Source organism: Oncorhynchus gorbuscha, linkage group LG06 (assembly GCF_021184085.1).
Source record: "Oncorhynchus gorbuscha isolate QuinsamMale2020 ecotype Even-year linkage group LG06, OgorEven_v1.0, whole genome shotgun sequence".
In the NCBI taxonomy this organism is placed as follows: Eukaryota; Metazoa; Chordata; class Actinopteri; order Salmoniformes; family Salmonidae; genus Oncorhynchus; species Oncorhynchus gorbuscha.
Window position 1 is genome coordinate 93,985,867 of NC_060178.1, and position 16,836 is coordinate 94,002,702.

Genomic DNA, 16,836 nt, shown 5'->3' on the forward strand with positions numbered 1-16,836 from the left:
AACCTTGTAAGTCGCTCTGGATAAGAGCGTCTGCTAAATGACTTAAATGTAATGTAATGTAATGTGGCCCAGCAGGGAGTAGTCTACTGTTACTACTAGTAGAGACTCACTACAGTAGCTCAACCTGGTGGCCCAGCAGGGAGTAGTCTACTGTTACTACTAGTAGAGACTCACTACAGTAGCTCAACCTGGTGGCCCAGCAGGGAGTAGTCTACTGATACTACTAGTAGAGACTCACTACAGTAGCTCAACCTGGTGGCCCAGCAGGGAGTAGTCTACTGTTACTACTAGTAGAGAGTTGATACCTTTAAGTAATATATCCCCATAGAGTCAATTGACACACTGTAAAAAAATAAATAATAATCCCCATGAAAATCTGTACATTTTAGCTCAAGATTTTTTTTCTCTAATACCCAACCCCACAAGTGTCACGGAACTCGTCTGAAGGTAACCGGTACTGGTTTTTAAAAAGTATGAAGGTAGTTTTTACCCCATAAAAGGGTTAAATATGTATAAAAATAAATATATATTTCATGAGCTTTCTTGTCTCCTAGATCTAGGACAAACACTTAACTTTTTTCTTATTATTTTTTGACTGTGTTTTGCTACTTGAATGTGTTATTCAATGTGTTTCTATGGGCTATAGTAGTAAAGGCCAAAATCGGTGTACTATGAGTTCTGGTACTGTTGTTCTGCTCTGTACATGAGACTGTCTGTTCAGAGATGTGTCCGTTGTGAACAGAGTACAGATAAACAGCACAGTCCAGCCCCTCTCTGAATGAACCCATGACTAGCATAGAAAATTAACTATAAAACTATTTACTACCTATTGTGGAAATAATATCCTTTCTCTGGCTCTTTATCATAAATAATTCCAGATGGTTTGGGGATAAGAAGTTGTGTGTCGAAATCTTGCACGGCGCCTTCACCGTGCGCTGCCACTAAGAGTGCACCAGCTGTCAGGAAGCAGGATGTAGATATGGCTCTTCTGTCCCTTTGTGAGAGAGGTCGGGCAGCAGTTCATGTGTGTGCCACTCATTACAGAAGCCTTGGTCATTTTCTATGTGCTTAGATGATAAAAGTTATAAATTAGCCTGTTTTTTTGTTCTACTCCCAATGTGTTTGGAACAGGTTGGGGCCGTTCAAACTTTGGCTCTTATGATTTACTAGAAACATTGTGGAGGACCGAGCACGCCCCCATTCTCATCGACGGGGCTGTAGTGGAGCAGGTTGAGAGCTTCAAGTTCCTTGGTGTCCACATCAACAACAAACTAGAATGGTCCAAACACACCAAGTCAGTCGTGAAGAGGACACGACAAAGCCTCTTCCCGCCCTCAGGAAACTAAAACGATTTGGCATGGGTCCTGAGATCCTCAAAAGTTTCTACAGCTGCAACATCGAGAGCATCTTGACTGGTACGGCAATTGCTCAGCCTCCGACCGCAAGGCACTACAGAGGGTAGTACATCACTGGGGCTAAGCTGCCTGCCATTATCCAATACATATATGATATAGGCCACTGCACATTGCGCACGACAGAAAAACAAAAACCCATAGATATAGCTAACTATATGCCCTGTTGCGTAAATACATTAAACTACCTCCAGTTGGCTAATCTTTGAGTGTGAACTGTATTATATGGACTGGAATTACACACATCAATTCCAATCATGATAAAGCAGAAGAGAATGTGATTTTGGTGCAGCACATGCGGCCTACAAAGTTACAATTATAGGCTAGCGGATTTGATTTCAATTTTGAAATATAATAGTGCCCATTTGTATAATTAGTAGACTGATGCATATAAACTCAGCAAAAAAAGGAAACTCCCCTTTTTTAGGACCCTTTCTTCCAAAGATAATCTAAATAACTTCACAGATCTTCCTTGTTAAGGGTTTAAACACAGTTTCCTATGCCTGTTCAATGAACCATAATGAACCATAAACAATTAATGAACATGCACCTGTGGAACGGTCTTTAAGACACTAACAGCTTACAGATGGTCGGCAATTAAAGTCACAGTAAGGGCAATAAAGAGGCCTTTCTACGGACTCTGGAAAACACCAAAAGATAGCTGCCCAGGGTCCCTGCTCATCTGCGTGAACATGCCTTAGGCATGAAGACTGCAGCTGTGGCCAGGGAAATAAATTGCAATGTCCGTATTGTGAGACGCCCAAGACAGCGTTACAGGGAGACGGGACGGACAGCTGATCATACTCACAGTGGCAGACCACGTGTAACAACACCTGCACAGGATCGATACATCCGAACATCACACCTGCGGGACAGGTACAGGATGGCAACAACAACTGCCTGGGTAACACCAGGAACGCACAATCCCTCCATCAGTGCTCAGACTGCCTGTAAATAGGCTGAGAGAGGCTGGACTTAGGGCTTGTAGGTTGTTGTGAGGCAGGTCCTCACCAGACATCACCGGCAACAAACCCACCATTGCTGGACCATGGACAAGACTCTTCTCTGTGCTCTTCACTGACAAGTCGCGGTTTTGTCTCACCAGGAGTCGGATTTACGTTTATTGTCAAAGGAATGAGCGTTACACCGAGGCCTGTACTCTGGAGCGGGATCGATTTGGAGGTGGAGGGTCCGTCATGGTCTGGGGCGGTGTGTCACAGCATCATCGGACTGAGATTGTTGTCATTGCAGGCAATCTCAACGCTGTGCGTTACAGGGAAGACAACCTCCTCCCTCATGTGGTACCCTTCCTGCAGGCTCATCCTGACATGACACTCCAGCATGACAATGCCACCAGCCATACTGCTCGTTCTGTGCGTGATTTCCTGCAAGACAGGAATATCAGTGTTCTGCCATGGTCAGCGAGGGCTAGGGCCATTCCCCCAGAAATGTCTGGGAACTTGCAGGTGCCTTGGTGGAAGAGTTGGGTAACAACGCCACTATTCCACCACACAGGTGGATGTTCATTAATTGTTTATGGTTCATTGAACAAGCCTGGGAAACAGTGTTCAAACCCTTTACAATGAAGATCTGTGAAGTTACTTGGATTTTTACAAATTGTCTTTCAAAGACAGGGTCCTGAAAAAGGGACTTTTCTTTTTTTGCTGAGATTGTGAACCAGACTTATGGAAGTCTACCATTTTATTTCTGAGGTCTTGGCTGATTTCTTTCTATTTTCCTATGATGTCAGCAAAGAGGTGCTGCGTTTGAAGGTAGGCCTTGAAATACATCCACAGGTACACCTCCAATTGACTCAAATAAGGTCAATTAAGCCCATCAGAAGCTTCTAAAGCCATGACATAAATGTCTGTAATTTTCCAAGCAGTTAAAAAGGCACAGTCAACTTAGTGCATCTAAACTTCTGACCCACTGGAATTGTGATACAGTGAATTATAGAAGTGAAATAATAGAAGTGAAATAATCGGTCTGTAAACAATTGTTGGAAAAAATTACTTGTGTCATGCACAAAGTAGATGTCCTAACAGACTTGCCAAAACTATAGTTTGTTAAAACATTTGTGGGGTGGTTGAAAAACAAGTTAATGACTATAACCTAAGTGCATGAGTTATTGGCTGCTGGACTTAACAATCAGAAAAAAAGGAACTTGCGTCCCTCTTCCAAGTCTATTGGTATAAGAAATGCAAAAAAAATAGAATGTCCAGCTAGCTATTCTAGTCTAAAGAGCGGCCAGCAGAGCACAGGTGCCTGTGTATTGCGCAAGAGACAGAGGTTAGAAACTTATATTTAGCTAATGAATTATGTGTTATGCATACAGTGGCTTGCGAAAGTATTCACCCCCTTGGCATTTTTCCTATTTTGTTGCCTTATAACCTGGAATTAAAATAGATTTTTGGAGGTTTGTATCATTTCATTTACACAACATGCCTACCACTTTGAAGATGCAAAATATTTATTGTGAAACAGACAAGACAAAAAAAATGGAAAACTTGAGCGTGCGTAAATATTCACCCCCCCAAGTTAATACTTTGTTGAGCAACCTTTTGCAGCTATTAAAGCTGCAAGTCTCTTGGGTTATTTCTCTATATGCTTGGCACCTCTAGCCACTGGGATTTTTGCCCTTTCTTCAAGGCAAAACCTCTCCAGCGCCTTCAAGTTGGATGGGGTCCGCTGGTGTACAGCAATCTTTAAGTCATAGCACAGATTCTCAATTGGATTGAGGTCTGGGCTTTGACTAGGCCATCCCAAGATATTTCAATGGTATCCCTTAAACCACTCGAGTGTTGCATTAGCAGTATGGTTAGAGTCATTGTCCTGAAGGAAGGTGAACCTCTGTCCCAGTCTCAAATCTCTGGAAGACTGAAACAGGTTTCCCTCAAGAATGTCCCTGTATTTAGCACCATCCATCATTCTGACCAGTTTCCCCAGTCCCTGCTGATGAAAAACATCCTCACAGCATAATGCTGCCGCCAACATGCTTCACTGTGGGGATGGGTGTTCGGGGTGATGAGAGGTGTTGGGTTTACGCCAGACATAGCATTTTCCTTGATGGCCAAAAAGCTCAATTATAGTCTCATCTGACCAGAGTACCTAGTTCCATATGTTTGGGGGAGTCTCCCACATGCCTTTTGGCGAACACCAAACGTGTTTGCGTATTTTTTTCTTTAAGCAATGGCTTTTTTTATGGCCACTCTTCCATAAAGCCCAGCTTTGTGGAGTGTACGGCTTAAAGTGGTTCTATGGACAGATACTCCAATCTCCGCTGGGGAGCTTTGCAGCTCCTTCAGGGTTATCTTTGGTCTCTTTGCTGCCTCTGATTAATGCCCTCCTTGCCTGGTCCGTGAGTTTTGGTGGGCGGCCCTCTCTTGGCAGGTTTGTTGTGGTGCCATATTATTTCCATATTTAAAAAAAAATAATATATTTAATGCTGCTCTGTGGGATGTTCAAAGTTTCTGATATTTTATTTGTATAACCCAACCCTGATCTGTACTTCTCCACAACTTTGTCCCTGACCTGTTTGGAGAGCTCCTTGGTCTTCATGGTGGTGCCCCTTGCTTAGTGGTGTTGCAGACTCTGGGGCCTTTCAGAACAGATGTGTATATATACACTGAGATCATGTGACACTTAAATAAAGTCCACCTGTGTGCAATATAACTAACTATGTGACATCTGACGGTAATTGCACCAGATCTTATTTAGGGGCTTCATAGAAAAGGGGGTGAATACATACGCACGCATCACTTTTCAGTTTTTTTTTAAAAATAAGTTATTTTTCATTTCACTTCAGCAATTTGGACTATTTTGTGAATGCCCATTTACATAAAATCCAAATAAAAAATATATTTAAATTACAGGTTATTATGCAACAAAATAGGACAAATGCCAAGGGGGATGAATACTTTTGCAAGGCACCGTAATAAGGCTAATACGGCATTGAATGTATTACCTGAAAGAGGTAGGCTAGGAAATCTAGAGTTGATGGTGAGAGAGAGACTGCTCACACATGCACCACTTTAAAGCAATGATATTCAAGCGATTGTTGTTGTTTTTTTAAACTCTGCAGAGGCAATAAAAAAAGCCAGATGGAGGTGGGTAAATTAGACGCGCATCGGGTCTTTATATTACTGTAGCATAGGCTATGCTGCAACAAATGTAGGCCTTCATGTCACAAGAAAAAAAGTGACCATGATGAGATGATAGCTCTACATGCATGGTGAACTGTGCTCCATACTGAGATGGGTCTGTCCCCACCCTGAGCATTGATTCATCATGCAGAGGCCGTAGAGAAGTCAGATTTAGACATTGCATAGGCTATAATTGAACGGTTCTAATTCAAGCCATACTGTTCATATAAATCATTTATTATAATTTACCGGTTTCTCACAGTTATCCCAGGGAAAGGTAGTGGTTTTGGGCAGTAAATCTCAGTAACCAGGTTCCTGCTATTTAACACACACACCCACTCCCCCTCCACACACACACCCCCACACCCCCTCCGGGAATGAATACAGATATTGCAAATCTAATAATGTTGATGACTAGGTTCTTTATCAGCACTACAGTAGTCTCAACCAATGCTGGTGCATTTCATACATCTTTCTGCTTGCATGGCCACCTGGACGGATGTTCTGGTGGCTAAATACTTGTTGTTCAGTCCCCATGTGAACTTTTGACCCAGGACAGATGGCCTCCAATCAATATCCAATCAATATCAGGAAGTATTCATTAGTGATAATTGAATAACAAGGCTGAGGGTGTCATAGACCCACAGCAGTCAAAGCGCTGCTACATTAAAACACATATGAACTATCTGTAAGTCCCAAATGGCACCCTATTCCCTATATAGTATATGACTATGGGCCCTGGTTAAAAGTACCATTTGGAAGGTAGACAGTGTTGAATGCTGAGAATCAGACCTGTTGACTGGAACACCCCAGGGTTACAGCTGCAGTACCGCGAGGCAAACGCCTCCATCATCCGGTCAATTTTCTGAGCCTCACCAGGTAGACGAAAACTCCACAGGAACTGCCTGCAACAGACAGAGCAGAAACATTGACACTTAGCACCTCATTGAACACAATTTTCAATATCAGTATTGTGTGTGTCCCATATAAAAAAATAAATGTCTCCATTTCCTTATAATGCCAGTTTTGTGCAGTTTGTTCCCTGTTAGATGAGAGAAACACATAGCTCACCTTAAGGCCTGGACGAGGTTGAGGTCAGCAAACTCATGAAGCTCTACGAATGCCTGTAGTACATCGAGGTTAAACTCATCTCTGGGGACACAAGGACATGTAAGCCTATCAGGAACTGCTTTTTCCTCAATGCATTTTTCCAGAGCAAAGAATGGGAATATTATCAAGGGAATATAAAGTGTCCTGGAGAAGAGATGGAATAGTTTCACACACAGGTTGAGCACAGAAGGGGAAAACAATATTTCCACTGTGAATGTTCTTTTGTCCAAGCAGATGCTTTTTCCTTTGAGCAGCGCTGCAAGAGTCTGGAATCTAATAGCTGGCCTACTGAAATGGATCCCAATACCTCGAGGAGCTGGCCTACTGAAATGGATCCCAATACCTCGAGGAGCTGGCCTACTGAAATGGATCCCAATACCTCGAGCTGCTGGCCTACTGAAATGGATCCCAATACCTCGAGGAGCTGGCATGGTCCAGGGTGCATTTGATTGATGAAAAACAAGACACAGAATCCAGACACAGGAGCCTTCTGTGCGAAAGATTTGTTGCAGCTCCAAAGGGGTGTTTGAAAGTCAACATCACCTTTGAAGCTATGTGGCCTGTCGTTCTCTGATGTCGTTTATGTAACATCCATTTGAATGTTCGAGCTTGAACACTCATTGTGTTATACACTGCTCAAAAAAATAAAGGGAACACTTAAACAACACAATGCAACTCCAAGTCAATCACACTTCTGTGAAATCAAACTGTCCACTTAGGAAGCAACACTGATTGACAACAGGTGGAAATTATAGGCAATTAGCAAGACACTCCCAATAAATGAGTGGTTCTGCAGGTGGCAACCACAGACCACTTCTCAGTTCCTATGCTTCCTGGCTGATGTTTTGGTCACTTCTGAATGCTGGCGGTGCTTTCACTCTAGTGGTAGCATGAGACGGAGTCACAAGTGGCTCAGGTAGTGCAGCTCATCCAGGATGGCACATCAATGCGAGCTGTGGCAAGAAGGTTTGCTGTGTCTGTCAGCGTAGTGTCCAGAGCATGGAGGCGCTACCAGGAGACAGGCCAGTACATCAGGAGACGTTGAAGAGGCCGTAGGAGGGCAACAACCCAGCAGCAGGACCGCTACCTCCGCCTTTGTGCAAGGAAGAGCAGGAGGAGCACTGCCAGAGCCCTGCAAAATGACCTCCAGCAGGCCACAAATGTACATGTGTCTGCTCAAACGGTCAGAAACAGACTCCATGAGGGTGGTATGAGGGCCCGACGTCCACAGGTGGGGGTTGTGCTTACAAGCCCAACACCGTGCAGGACGTTTGGCATTTGCCAGAGAACACCAAGATTGTCAAATTCGCCACTGGCATTTGCCAGAGAACTCCTCCATGTGCTCGCCAGAGGTAGCCTGACTGCCATTAGGTACCGAGATGAGATCCTCAGACCAAATGCAAGACAATGATTGTCAAATCTGTCTCCTCACCACGCGCTCTCACCACTGGTGTCCCCCAGGGCTCTGTTCTAGGCCCTCTCCTATTCTCGCTATACACCAAGTCACTTGGCTCTGTCATAACCTCACATGGTCTCTCCTATCATTGCTATGCAGACGACACACAATTAATCTTCTCCTTTCCCCCTTCTGATGACCAGGTGGCGAATCGCATCTCTGCATGTCTGGCAGACATATCAGTGTGGATGACGGATCACCACCTCAAGCTGAACCTCTGCAAGACGGAGCTGCTCTTCCTCCCGGGGAAGACTGCCCGTTCCATGATCTCGCCATCACGGTTGACAACTCCATTGTGTCCTCCTCCCAGAGCACTAAGAACAGGCGTGATCCTGGACAACACCCTGTGTTCTCAACCAACATCAAGGCGGTGGCCCGTTCCTGGATGCTCTACAACATCCGCAGAGTACGACCCTGCCTCACACAGGAGAAGGTCCTAATCCAGGCACTTGTCATCTCCCGTCTGGATTACTGCAACTTGCCTGGGCATTAAACATCCTCCAGCATGACCTTCCAAAGTTTGGCTCCTCCGCTCTCTCCACTGGCTTCCAGGGTCATCCGTCAAGACCATGGTGCTTGGGGCTGGCATTTCCAGGCTCTGATCAGGGGGCACTGCGTTCATCCACCTCTGCCCTCCATGAGGAAGTGTTCCCGCTCAGCCCAGAAAACTGGTAGGTGGAACCTGACTGAGACACAAACCCCACCTTTTAGGAATACCTAGATAGATAAGATCCTTCAGACCCCCCCCTTTAAGATTTAGAGACTATTGTAAAGTGACTGTTCTACTGGATGTCATAAGGTGGCCCAATTTGGTTCCTCCTAATGCAAGAATGTAAAATGTAACAATGCTAGACCTCATGTGGCTGGAGTGTGTCAGCAGTTCCTGCAAGAGGAAGGCATTGATGCTATGGACTGGCCCGCCCATTCCCCAGACCTGAATCCAATTGAGCACATCTGGGACATCATGTCTAGCTCCATCCACCAACGCCACGTTGCATCACAGACTGTCCAGGAGTTGGTGGATGTTTTAGTCCAGGTCTGGGAGGAGATCCCTCAGGAGACCATCCGCCACCTCATCAGAAGCATGCCCAGGCGTTGTAGGGAGGTCATACAGGCACGTGGAGGCCACACACACTACCGAGCCTCATTTTGACTTCTTTTAAGGACATTACATCAAAGTTGGATCAGCCTGTAGTTTTCCACTTTAATTTTGAGTGTGACTCCAAATCCAGACCTCCATGGGTTGATACATTTGATTTCCATTGATCATTTTTTTGTGATTTTTTTGTTGTCCGCACATTCAACTATGTAAAGAAAAAAGTATTTAATAAGAATATTTCATTCATTCAGATCTAGGATGTGTTATTTTAGTGTTCCCTTTATTGTTTTGAGCAGTGTATTTATATATAAATAAATAAAATCACTCAAACTTCAGAAGGCAACCAAACAAAGTTAAGTAAATAGAGAAATATCTAAGAAAGAATCTCTTCTAAAGAACCAATCATACTAATAAAAACAGTTGTATTATTGATGTACTACAGAATTTTGTCAATATCTCACTTAAAACATTCATCTGAGAAAATCTAAACTTGTATTGTATCAACAGGAGTTCAGAAAAGTGTGGAAATCAGGACAAGATTACTAAAACATTGATCAAAGACCCCATCTGATTGTGTCATTCAAGACAGACTCTCCCACTCCCTCACGGAAAAACATTTGAAATTCACACGTGTTTCACATGACAATATGCAAAAGCAACATGTGATAATGTGAAACTACACGTGAAAACGTTAACTCGCAAAATACAATTAACGTCTTTCACATGTAAAACAGAGTCCGATGTTCACGTGTGAAAATCCAATTTCACATGTGAATCTTCAATTCTTCAATGTGAGGTGAAAACATGTTATTGTCCTCACATGTGAAACTAAATTTAATACATATGATTATATTTAATTAGCACTGTCATGTGTTTGTTTTGTAAGGGAAGAAATTAAATGGTATGGGGCTTAAGGGAAGTGGAATGCTGTGTAAAGAAAAAAAGTTTTTTAATTAATGACATTATGAATTTCAATATTACCCCACCTGGGATTTGGGGTATGTTAATCTTTCTGTTGCACCACAAAGTCTGTAGCATTCTCAGAAGTCCCCTACACATTCATGACCTATAGTACATCTCTACACTGAGCAGCAGAGTGCCATCTGCCTGCTATTTTAGTTAGTTATCAGTTAGTTATCAGTTAATCTGATTTATTCTCTCAACATAACTTTGAGGGTTTTCTGTATAGTTGTCTAATGTTGGTGGGGCATATTATTCTGGATTAATGATACTCCTGTATCACTATGACAAATATAGTTTTTCTTCAGAGTATTTTCAACAACACAGATTTACTTTGATGTCCAAAGTGTAGGAATACAGGTGAAAAATCAGTCAACAGACATTGTGGCATAGCAGGAAGATCGGAATGCCATGAACCAAGAGGTTGTGGGTTCAAATCCCAGGTGACGACATGTTGAATAATAGTTACTGTATAAATAAACATACAGTGTAATCATATGGTAAAGTGTGTCAAATACAGGGCATTAGGAAATGATTCAGACCCCTTGATATTTTCCACATTGTTACATTACAGCCTTATTCTACAATGGATTAGGATTGTTCCCCCCCCCCCCTCAATCTACACACAATACTGCAACTATTTTGTGATGTTCCGGTGACATCCTATCCACTGTTCAGGGAATCACCATTAATCCACGTGATAAATGATGTGATCACATATGAAATACCATTACATGTGAAATGTTCCAAAACCACATGTTTTTACATGTGCAAAACCTGAAAATCAGTTACCTTCCATAAGGGTTTATCTCGCACACACATCTGTAATTACAATGGGACAGACAATGTGGACACCCCTTCAAATTAGTGGATTCGGCCATTTCAGCCACACTCGTTGCTGACAGGTGTATAAAATCGAACACACAGCCATGCAATTTCCATAGACAAACATTGTCAGTAGAATGGCCTTACTGAAGAGCTCAGTGAGTTTCAACATGCCACCTTTCCAATAAGTCAGTTGGTCAAATTTCTGCCATACTAGAGCTGCCCCAGCCAACTGTAAGTGCTGTGAAGTGGAAACGTCTAGGAGAAACAACGGCTCAGCTGCAAAGTGGTAGGCCACACAAGCTCACAGAATGGGACTGCCGAGTTCTGAAGCGCGTAGCGCATAAAAATAGCCTGTCCTCAGTTGCAGCACTCACTACAGAGTTCCAAACTGCCTCTGGAAGCAACGTAAGCACAAGAACTGTACGTTGTGAGCTTCATGAAAGCACTATGCACAATGCCAAGTGTCGGCTGGAGTGGTGTAAAGCTCACAGCAGTGGAAACCTGTTCTCTGAAGTGATGAAACACGCATTCCCATCTAGCAGTCCAACGGACAAATCTGGGTTTGGCGGATGCAAGGAGAATGCTACATGCCCGAATGCACAATGCAAACTGTAAAGTTTGGTGGAGGAGGAATAACGTTCTGGGGCTATTTTTCCTGATTCAGGCTAGGCCCCTTAGTTCCAGTGATAGGGAAACCTTAACACTACAGCAAGACAATGCCCTCGTGCACAAAGCGAGGTCCATGTAAAAATGGTTTGTCGAGATCAGTGTGGAAAAACTTGACTGTCCTGCAAAAAGCTCTAACCTCAACCCCATCGAACACCTTTGGGATGAATTGGAATGTCGACTGCGAGCCAGGCCTAATCGCCTAACATCAGTGCCTCACCTAAATAATTCTCGTGGCTGAATGATCGCAAGTCCCCGCTGCAATGTTCCAACATCTAGTGGAAAGCCTTCCAAGAAGAGTGGAGGCTGTTATAGCAGCAAAGGGGGGACCAACTCCATCACCCTCATCCTACTCCTCCTCTGTTCCTCAGGTGATGTGGAGGTAAACCCAGGCACTGCATGTCCCCAGGCACCCTCATTTGTTGACTTCTGTGATCAAAAATGCCTTGGTTTCATGCATGTCAACATCAGAAGCCTCCACCCTAAGTTTGTTTTACTCACTGCTTTAGCACACTCTGCCAACCCTGATGTCCTTGCCGTGTCTGAATCCTGGCTTCGGAAGGCCACCAAAAATTTGGAGATTTCATACCAAACTATAACACTTTCCATCAAGATAGAACTGCCAAAGGGGGAGGAGTTGCAATCTACTGCAGAGATAGCCTGCAAAGTTCTGTCATACTTTCCAGGTCTATGCCCAAACAGTTCGAACTTCTAATTTAAAAAATGAATCTCTCCAGAAATAAGTCTCTCACTGTTGCTGCCTGCTACCGACCCATCTGTGCCCTGGACACCATCTGTGAATTGATCGCCCCCATCTAGCTTCAGAGTTTGTTCAGTTAGGTGACCTAAACTGGGATATGCTTAACACCCCGGCAGTCCTACAATCTAAGCTAGATGCCCTCAATCTCACACAAATCATCAAGGAACCCACCAGGTACAACCCTAAATCTGTAAACATGGGCACCCTAATTGACATTATCCATTGACCAACTTGCCCTCCAAATACACCTCTGCTGTCTTCAATCAGGATCTCAGCAATCACTGCCTCATTGCCTGTATCCGCTACGGGTCCGCGGTCAAACGACCACCCCTCATCACTGTCAAACGCTCCCTAAAACACTTCTGCGAGCAAGCCTTTCTAATCGACCTGGCCCGGGTATCCTGGACGGATATTGACCTCATGCCGTCAGTTGAGGATGCCTGGTCATTCTTTAAAAGTAACTTCCTCACCATCTTAGACAAGCATGCTCCGTTCAAAAAATGCAGAACTAAAAACAGATATAGCACTTGGTTCACTCCAGACCTGACTGCCCTCGACCAGCACAAAAATATCCTGTGGCGGACTGCTATAGCATCGAATAGTCCCCGCGATATGCAACTGTTCAGGGAAGTCAGGAACCAATACACACTCAGCTTTTTCAAGCAGAAGTTTGCATCCTGTAGCTCTAACTCCAAAAAGTTCTGGGACACTGTAAAGTCCATGGAGAACAAGAGCACCTCCTCCCAGCTGCCCACTGCACTGAGGCTAGGTAACACGGTCACCACAGATAAATCCGTGATAATCGAAAACTTCAACAAGCATTTCTCAATGGCTGGCCATGCCTTCCTCCTGGCTACTCCAACCTCGGCCAACAGCTTCACCCCCCCCCCCCCGCAGCTACTCGCCCAAACCTCCCCAGCTTCTCCTTTACCCAAATCCAGATAGCAGATGTTCTGAAAGAGCTGCAAAACCTGGACCCATACAAATCAGCTGGGCTTGACCATCTGGACCCTCTATTTCTGAAACTGTCCGCCGCCATTGTCGCAACCCCTATTACCAGCCTGTTCAACCTCTCCTTCGTATCATCTGAGATCCCCTAGGATTGGAAATCTGCCGCAGTCATCCCCCTCTTCAAAGGGGGAGACCCAGGACCCAAACTGTTACAGACCTATATCCATCCTGCCCTGCCTATCTAAGGTCTCCGAAAGCCAAGTCAACAAACAGATCACTGACCATCTCGAACCCCACCGTACCTTCTCCACTGTGCAATCCGGTTTCCGAGCCGGTCAAGGGTGCACCTCAGCCACGCTCAAGGTACTAAACGATATCATAACCGCCACCGCCGCTATCACAGTGCCATCCGTTTTGTTACTAAAGCACCTTATACCACCCACCACTAGTCGGCTGGCCCTCGCTACATGTTCGTCGCCAGACCCACTGGCTCCAGGTCATCTACAAGTCTATGCTAGGTAAAGCTCTGCCTTATCTCAGTTCACTGGTCACGATGGCAACACCCACCAGTAGCACACGCTCCAGCAGGTGTATCTCACTGATCATCCCTAAAGCCAAAACCTAATTTGGCCGCCTTTCGTTCCAGTTCTCTGCAGCCTGCGACTGGAACGAATTGCAAAAATCTCTGAAGTTGGAGACTTATCTCCCTCATCAACTTTAAACATCTGCTATCTGAGGAGCTAACCGATCACTGCAGCTGTACATAGTCCATCGGTGTATAGCCCACCCAATTTACCTACCTCATCCCCATACTGTTTTTTATTTTTATTGACTTTTCTGCCCTTTTGCACACCAGTATCTCTACCTGCACATGTTCATCTGATCATTTATCACGCGTATTAATCTGCTAAATTGTAATTATTCGCTCCTATGGCCTATTTATTGCCTACCTCCTTATGCCTTTTTTACACAATGTACAGTATATAGATTATTTTTTCCCCTACTATGTGATTGACTTGTTTATTGTTCACTCCATGTGTAACTCTGTTGTTGTCTGTTCACACTGCTATGCTTTATCTTGGCCAGGTCGCAGTTGCAAATGAGAACTTGTTCTGAACTAGCCTACCTGAAATAAAACTTATTGCCCATGGTTTTGGAATGAGAGATGTTGGACAAGCAGGTGTCCACATACTTTTGGTCGTGTAGTGAGTTATCTGTAGCTGCCAGCAGTGTTGTCTTTAAGTCATATAAACTGCTGTATCTTCAGTCCCAAGTCGGCCCCCGACTTCTTACCTGAGAGTGTGTTTCTGCGCTGAGTTAAATGGGGAAATTAATTATTTTTTTATGGCTAGTCAGGTGTTCAAAGTGGGGTGGCGAGACACCCACGACAAATTGTTACTAAGGTGATTTGTATTCTGAGGGAACCAGGTGGCCACTTTCATCAATAAATCCAAACCATAATAACCCGTGGAGATGGCCTCAGAATCAGGGAACGAATGGACTAATCAAGAGGTGGACATAAATCTGCAGCACGGGTTTATAAGTATGACAGGGAGGGAAAACAGTATCTCTACTAGGCAGATACAGAGCCTTGCAAAAGTATTCACCCCCTTGTGTTTTTCCTATTTTGTTGCCTTACCAGCTGTAATTTTAAAGGATTTTTATTTGGATTTCATGTAAATGGACATACACAAAATAGTTCAAATTGATGAAGTGAAAATAAATGACTGTTGTAAAAAAATAAAAACTGAAAAGTGGTGCGTGCGTATGTATTCACCCCCTTTTCTATGAAGCCCCTAAATAAGATCTGGTGCAGCCAATTACCATCAAAAATGTCACATAATTAGTTCAAAAAACAGTCCACCTGTGTGCAATCTAAGTGCCACATGATCTCAGTATATGCGCGCGCGCACACACACACACACACACACACACACACACACACACACACACACACACACACACACACACACACACACACACACACACACACACACACACGTTCTGAAAGGCTCCAGAGTCTGTAACACCACTAAGCAAGGGGCACTATGAAGACCAAGGAGCTCTCCAAACAGGTCAAGGACAAAGTTGTGAAGTACAGATCAGGGTTGGGTTATAAAAGAAATATCCGAAACTTTGGACATCCCACAGAGCACCATTAAATCCATTATTCAAAAATGTAAAGAATATGGCACCACAACAAACCTGCCAAGAGAGGGCCGACCACCAAAATTCACAGGCCAGGCAAGGAGGGCATTAATCAGAGAGGCAACAAAGAGACCCAAGATGACCCTGAAGGAGCTGCAAAGCGCCACAGCAGAGATTGGAGTATCTGTCCATAGGACCACTTTAAGCCATACACTCCACAGAGCTGGGCTTTACGGAAGAGTGGCCACAAAAAAAAGCCATTGCTTAAAGAAACAAACACATTTAGTGTTTGTCAAAAGGCATGTGGGAGACTCCCCCAAACATATGGAAGAAGGTACTCTGGTCAGATGAGACTAAAAATTGAGCTTCTTGGCCATCAAGGAAAACACTATGTCTGGTACAAACCTAACACCTCATCACCCTGAGAACACCATCCCCACAGTGAAGCATGGTGGTGACAGCATCATGCTGTGGGGATATTTTTCATCAGCAGGGACTGGAGAAACTGGTCAGAATGGAAGGAATGATGGATGGTGCTAAATACAGGGAAATTCTTGAGGGGAAACCTGTTTCAGTCTTCCAGAGATTTGAGACTGGGACAGAGGTTCACCTTCCTTCAGGACAATGACCCTAAGCATACTACTAAAGCAACACTCGCGTGGTCTAAGGGAAAACATTTAAATGTCTTGGAATGGCCTAGTCAATGCCCAGACCTCAAACCAATTGAGAATCTGTGCTATGACTTAAAGATTGCTGTACACCAGCAGAACCCATCCAACTTGAAGGAGCTGGAGCAGTTTTTCCTTGATGAAAGGGCAAAAATCCCAGTGACTAGATGCCAAGCTTAGAGACATACCCCAAGAGACTTGCAGCTGTAATTGCTGCAAAAGTTGGCTCTACAAAGTATTGACTTTGAGGGGGGGGATAGTTATGCACGCTCAAATTCTGTTTTTTTGTTTTTATTTCTTGTTTGTTTCACAATAAAAAAATATTTTGTGTGGCATGTTGTGTAAATCAAATGATTACAACCCCCCCCCCAAAAAAATATATATTTTAATTCCAGGTTGTGAGGCAACATAATAGGAAAAATACCAAGGGGGTGAATAATTGCATGGGATGGCTTACCGCTCCCCTAAGTAATCTCCGATGACAGTCTTGTTCAGGCCCTCACCCTTGTAGAGGAACTGAGAGATGTCTTCTGGGGTGTGCTGCAGAAGGTTGTTTTCCAGGAGAAACTGGATCCCCTGGAACACAAGTTGGACGACAGACAGTGGACTGTTAATCTCAATCATTGGTGAACGATT

General features: G+C 44.1%; 1 protein-coding gene across 4 annotated transcripts in view; it reads right to left on the reverse strand.

Moving 5' to 3' along the window:
* Positions 1-16,836, reverse strand: part of LOC124038566 (cytohesin-3-like) — a 60,798-nt gene that overhangs the window by 17,732 nt on the left and 26,230 nt on the right. For 3 of the 4 annotated variants that reach the window (XM_046354596.1, XM_046354593.1, XM_046354595.1), the window contains exons 5-7: positions 16,658-16,776; positions 6,626-6,808; positions 6,347-6,459 (exon numbers count right to left, since the gene is read on the reverse strand). In XM_046354596.1, the coding sequence (XP_046210552.1) occupies positions 6,347-6,459; positions 6,626-6,808; positions 16,658-16,776 (415 nt within the window). The remainder of the gene's footprint in view (positions 1-6,346; positions 6,460-6,625; positions 6,809-16,657; positions 16,777-16,836) is intronic. The other variant, XM_046354594.1, reaches the window with a different exon arrangement.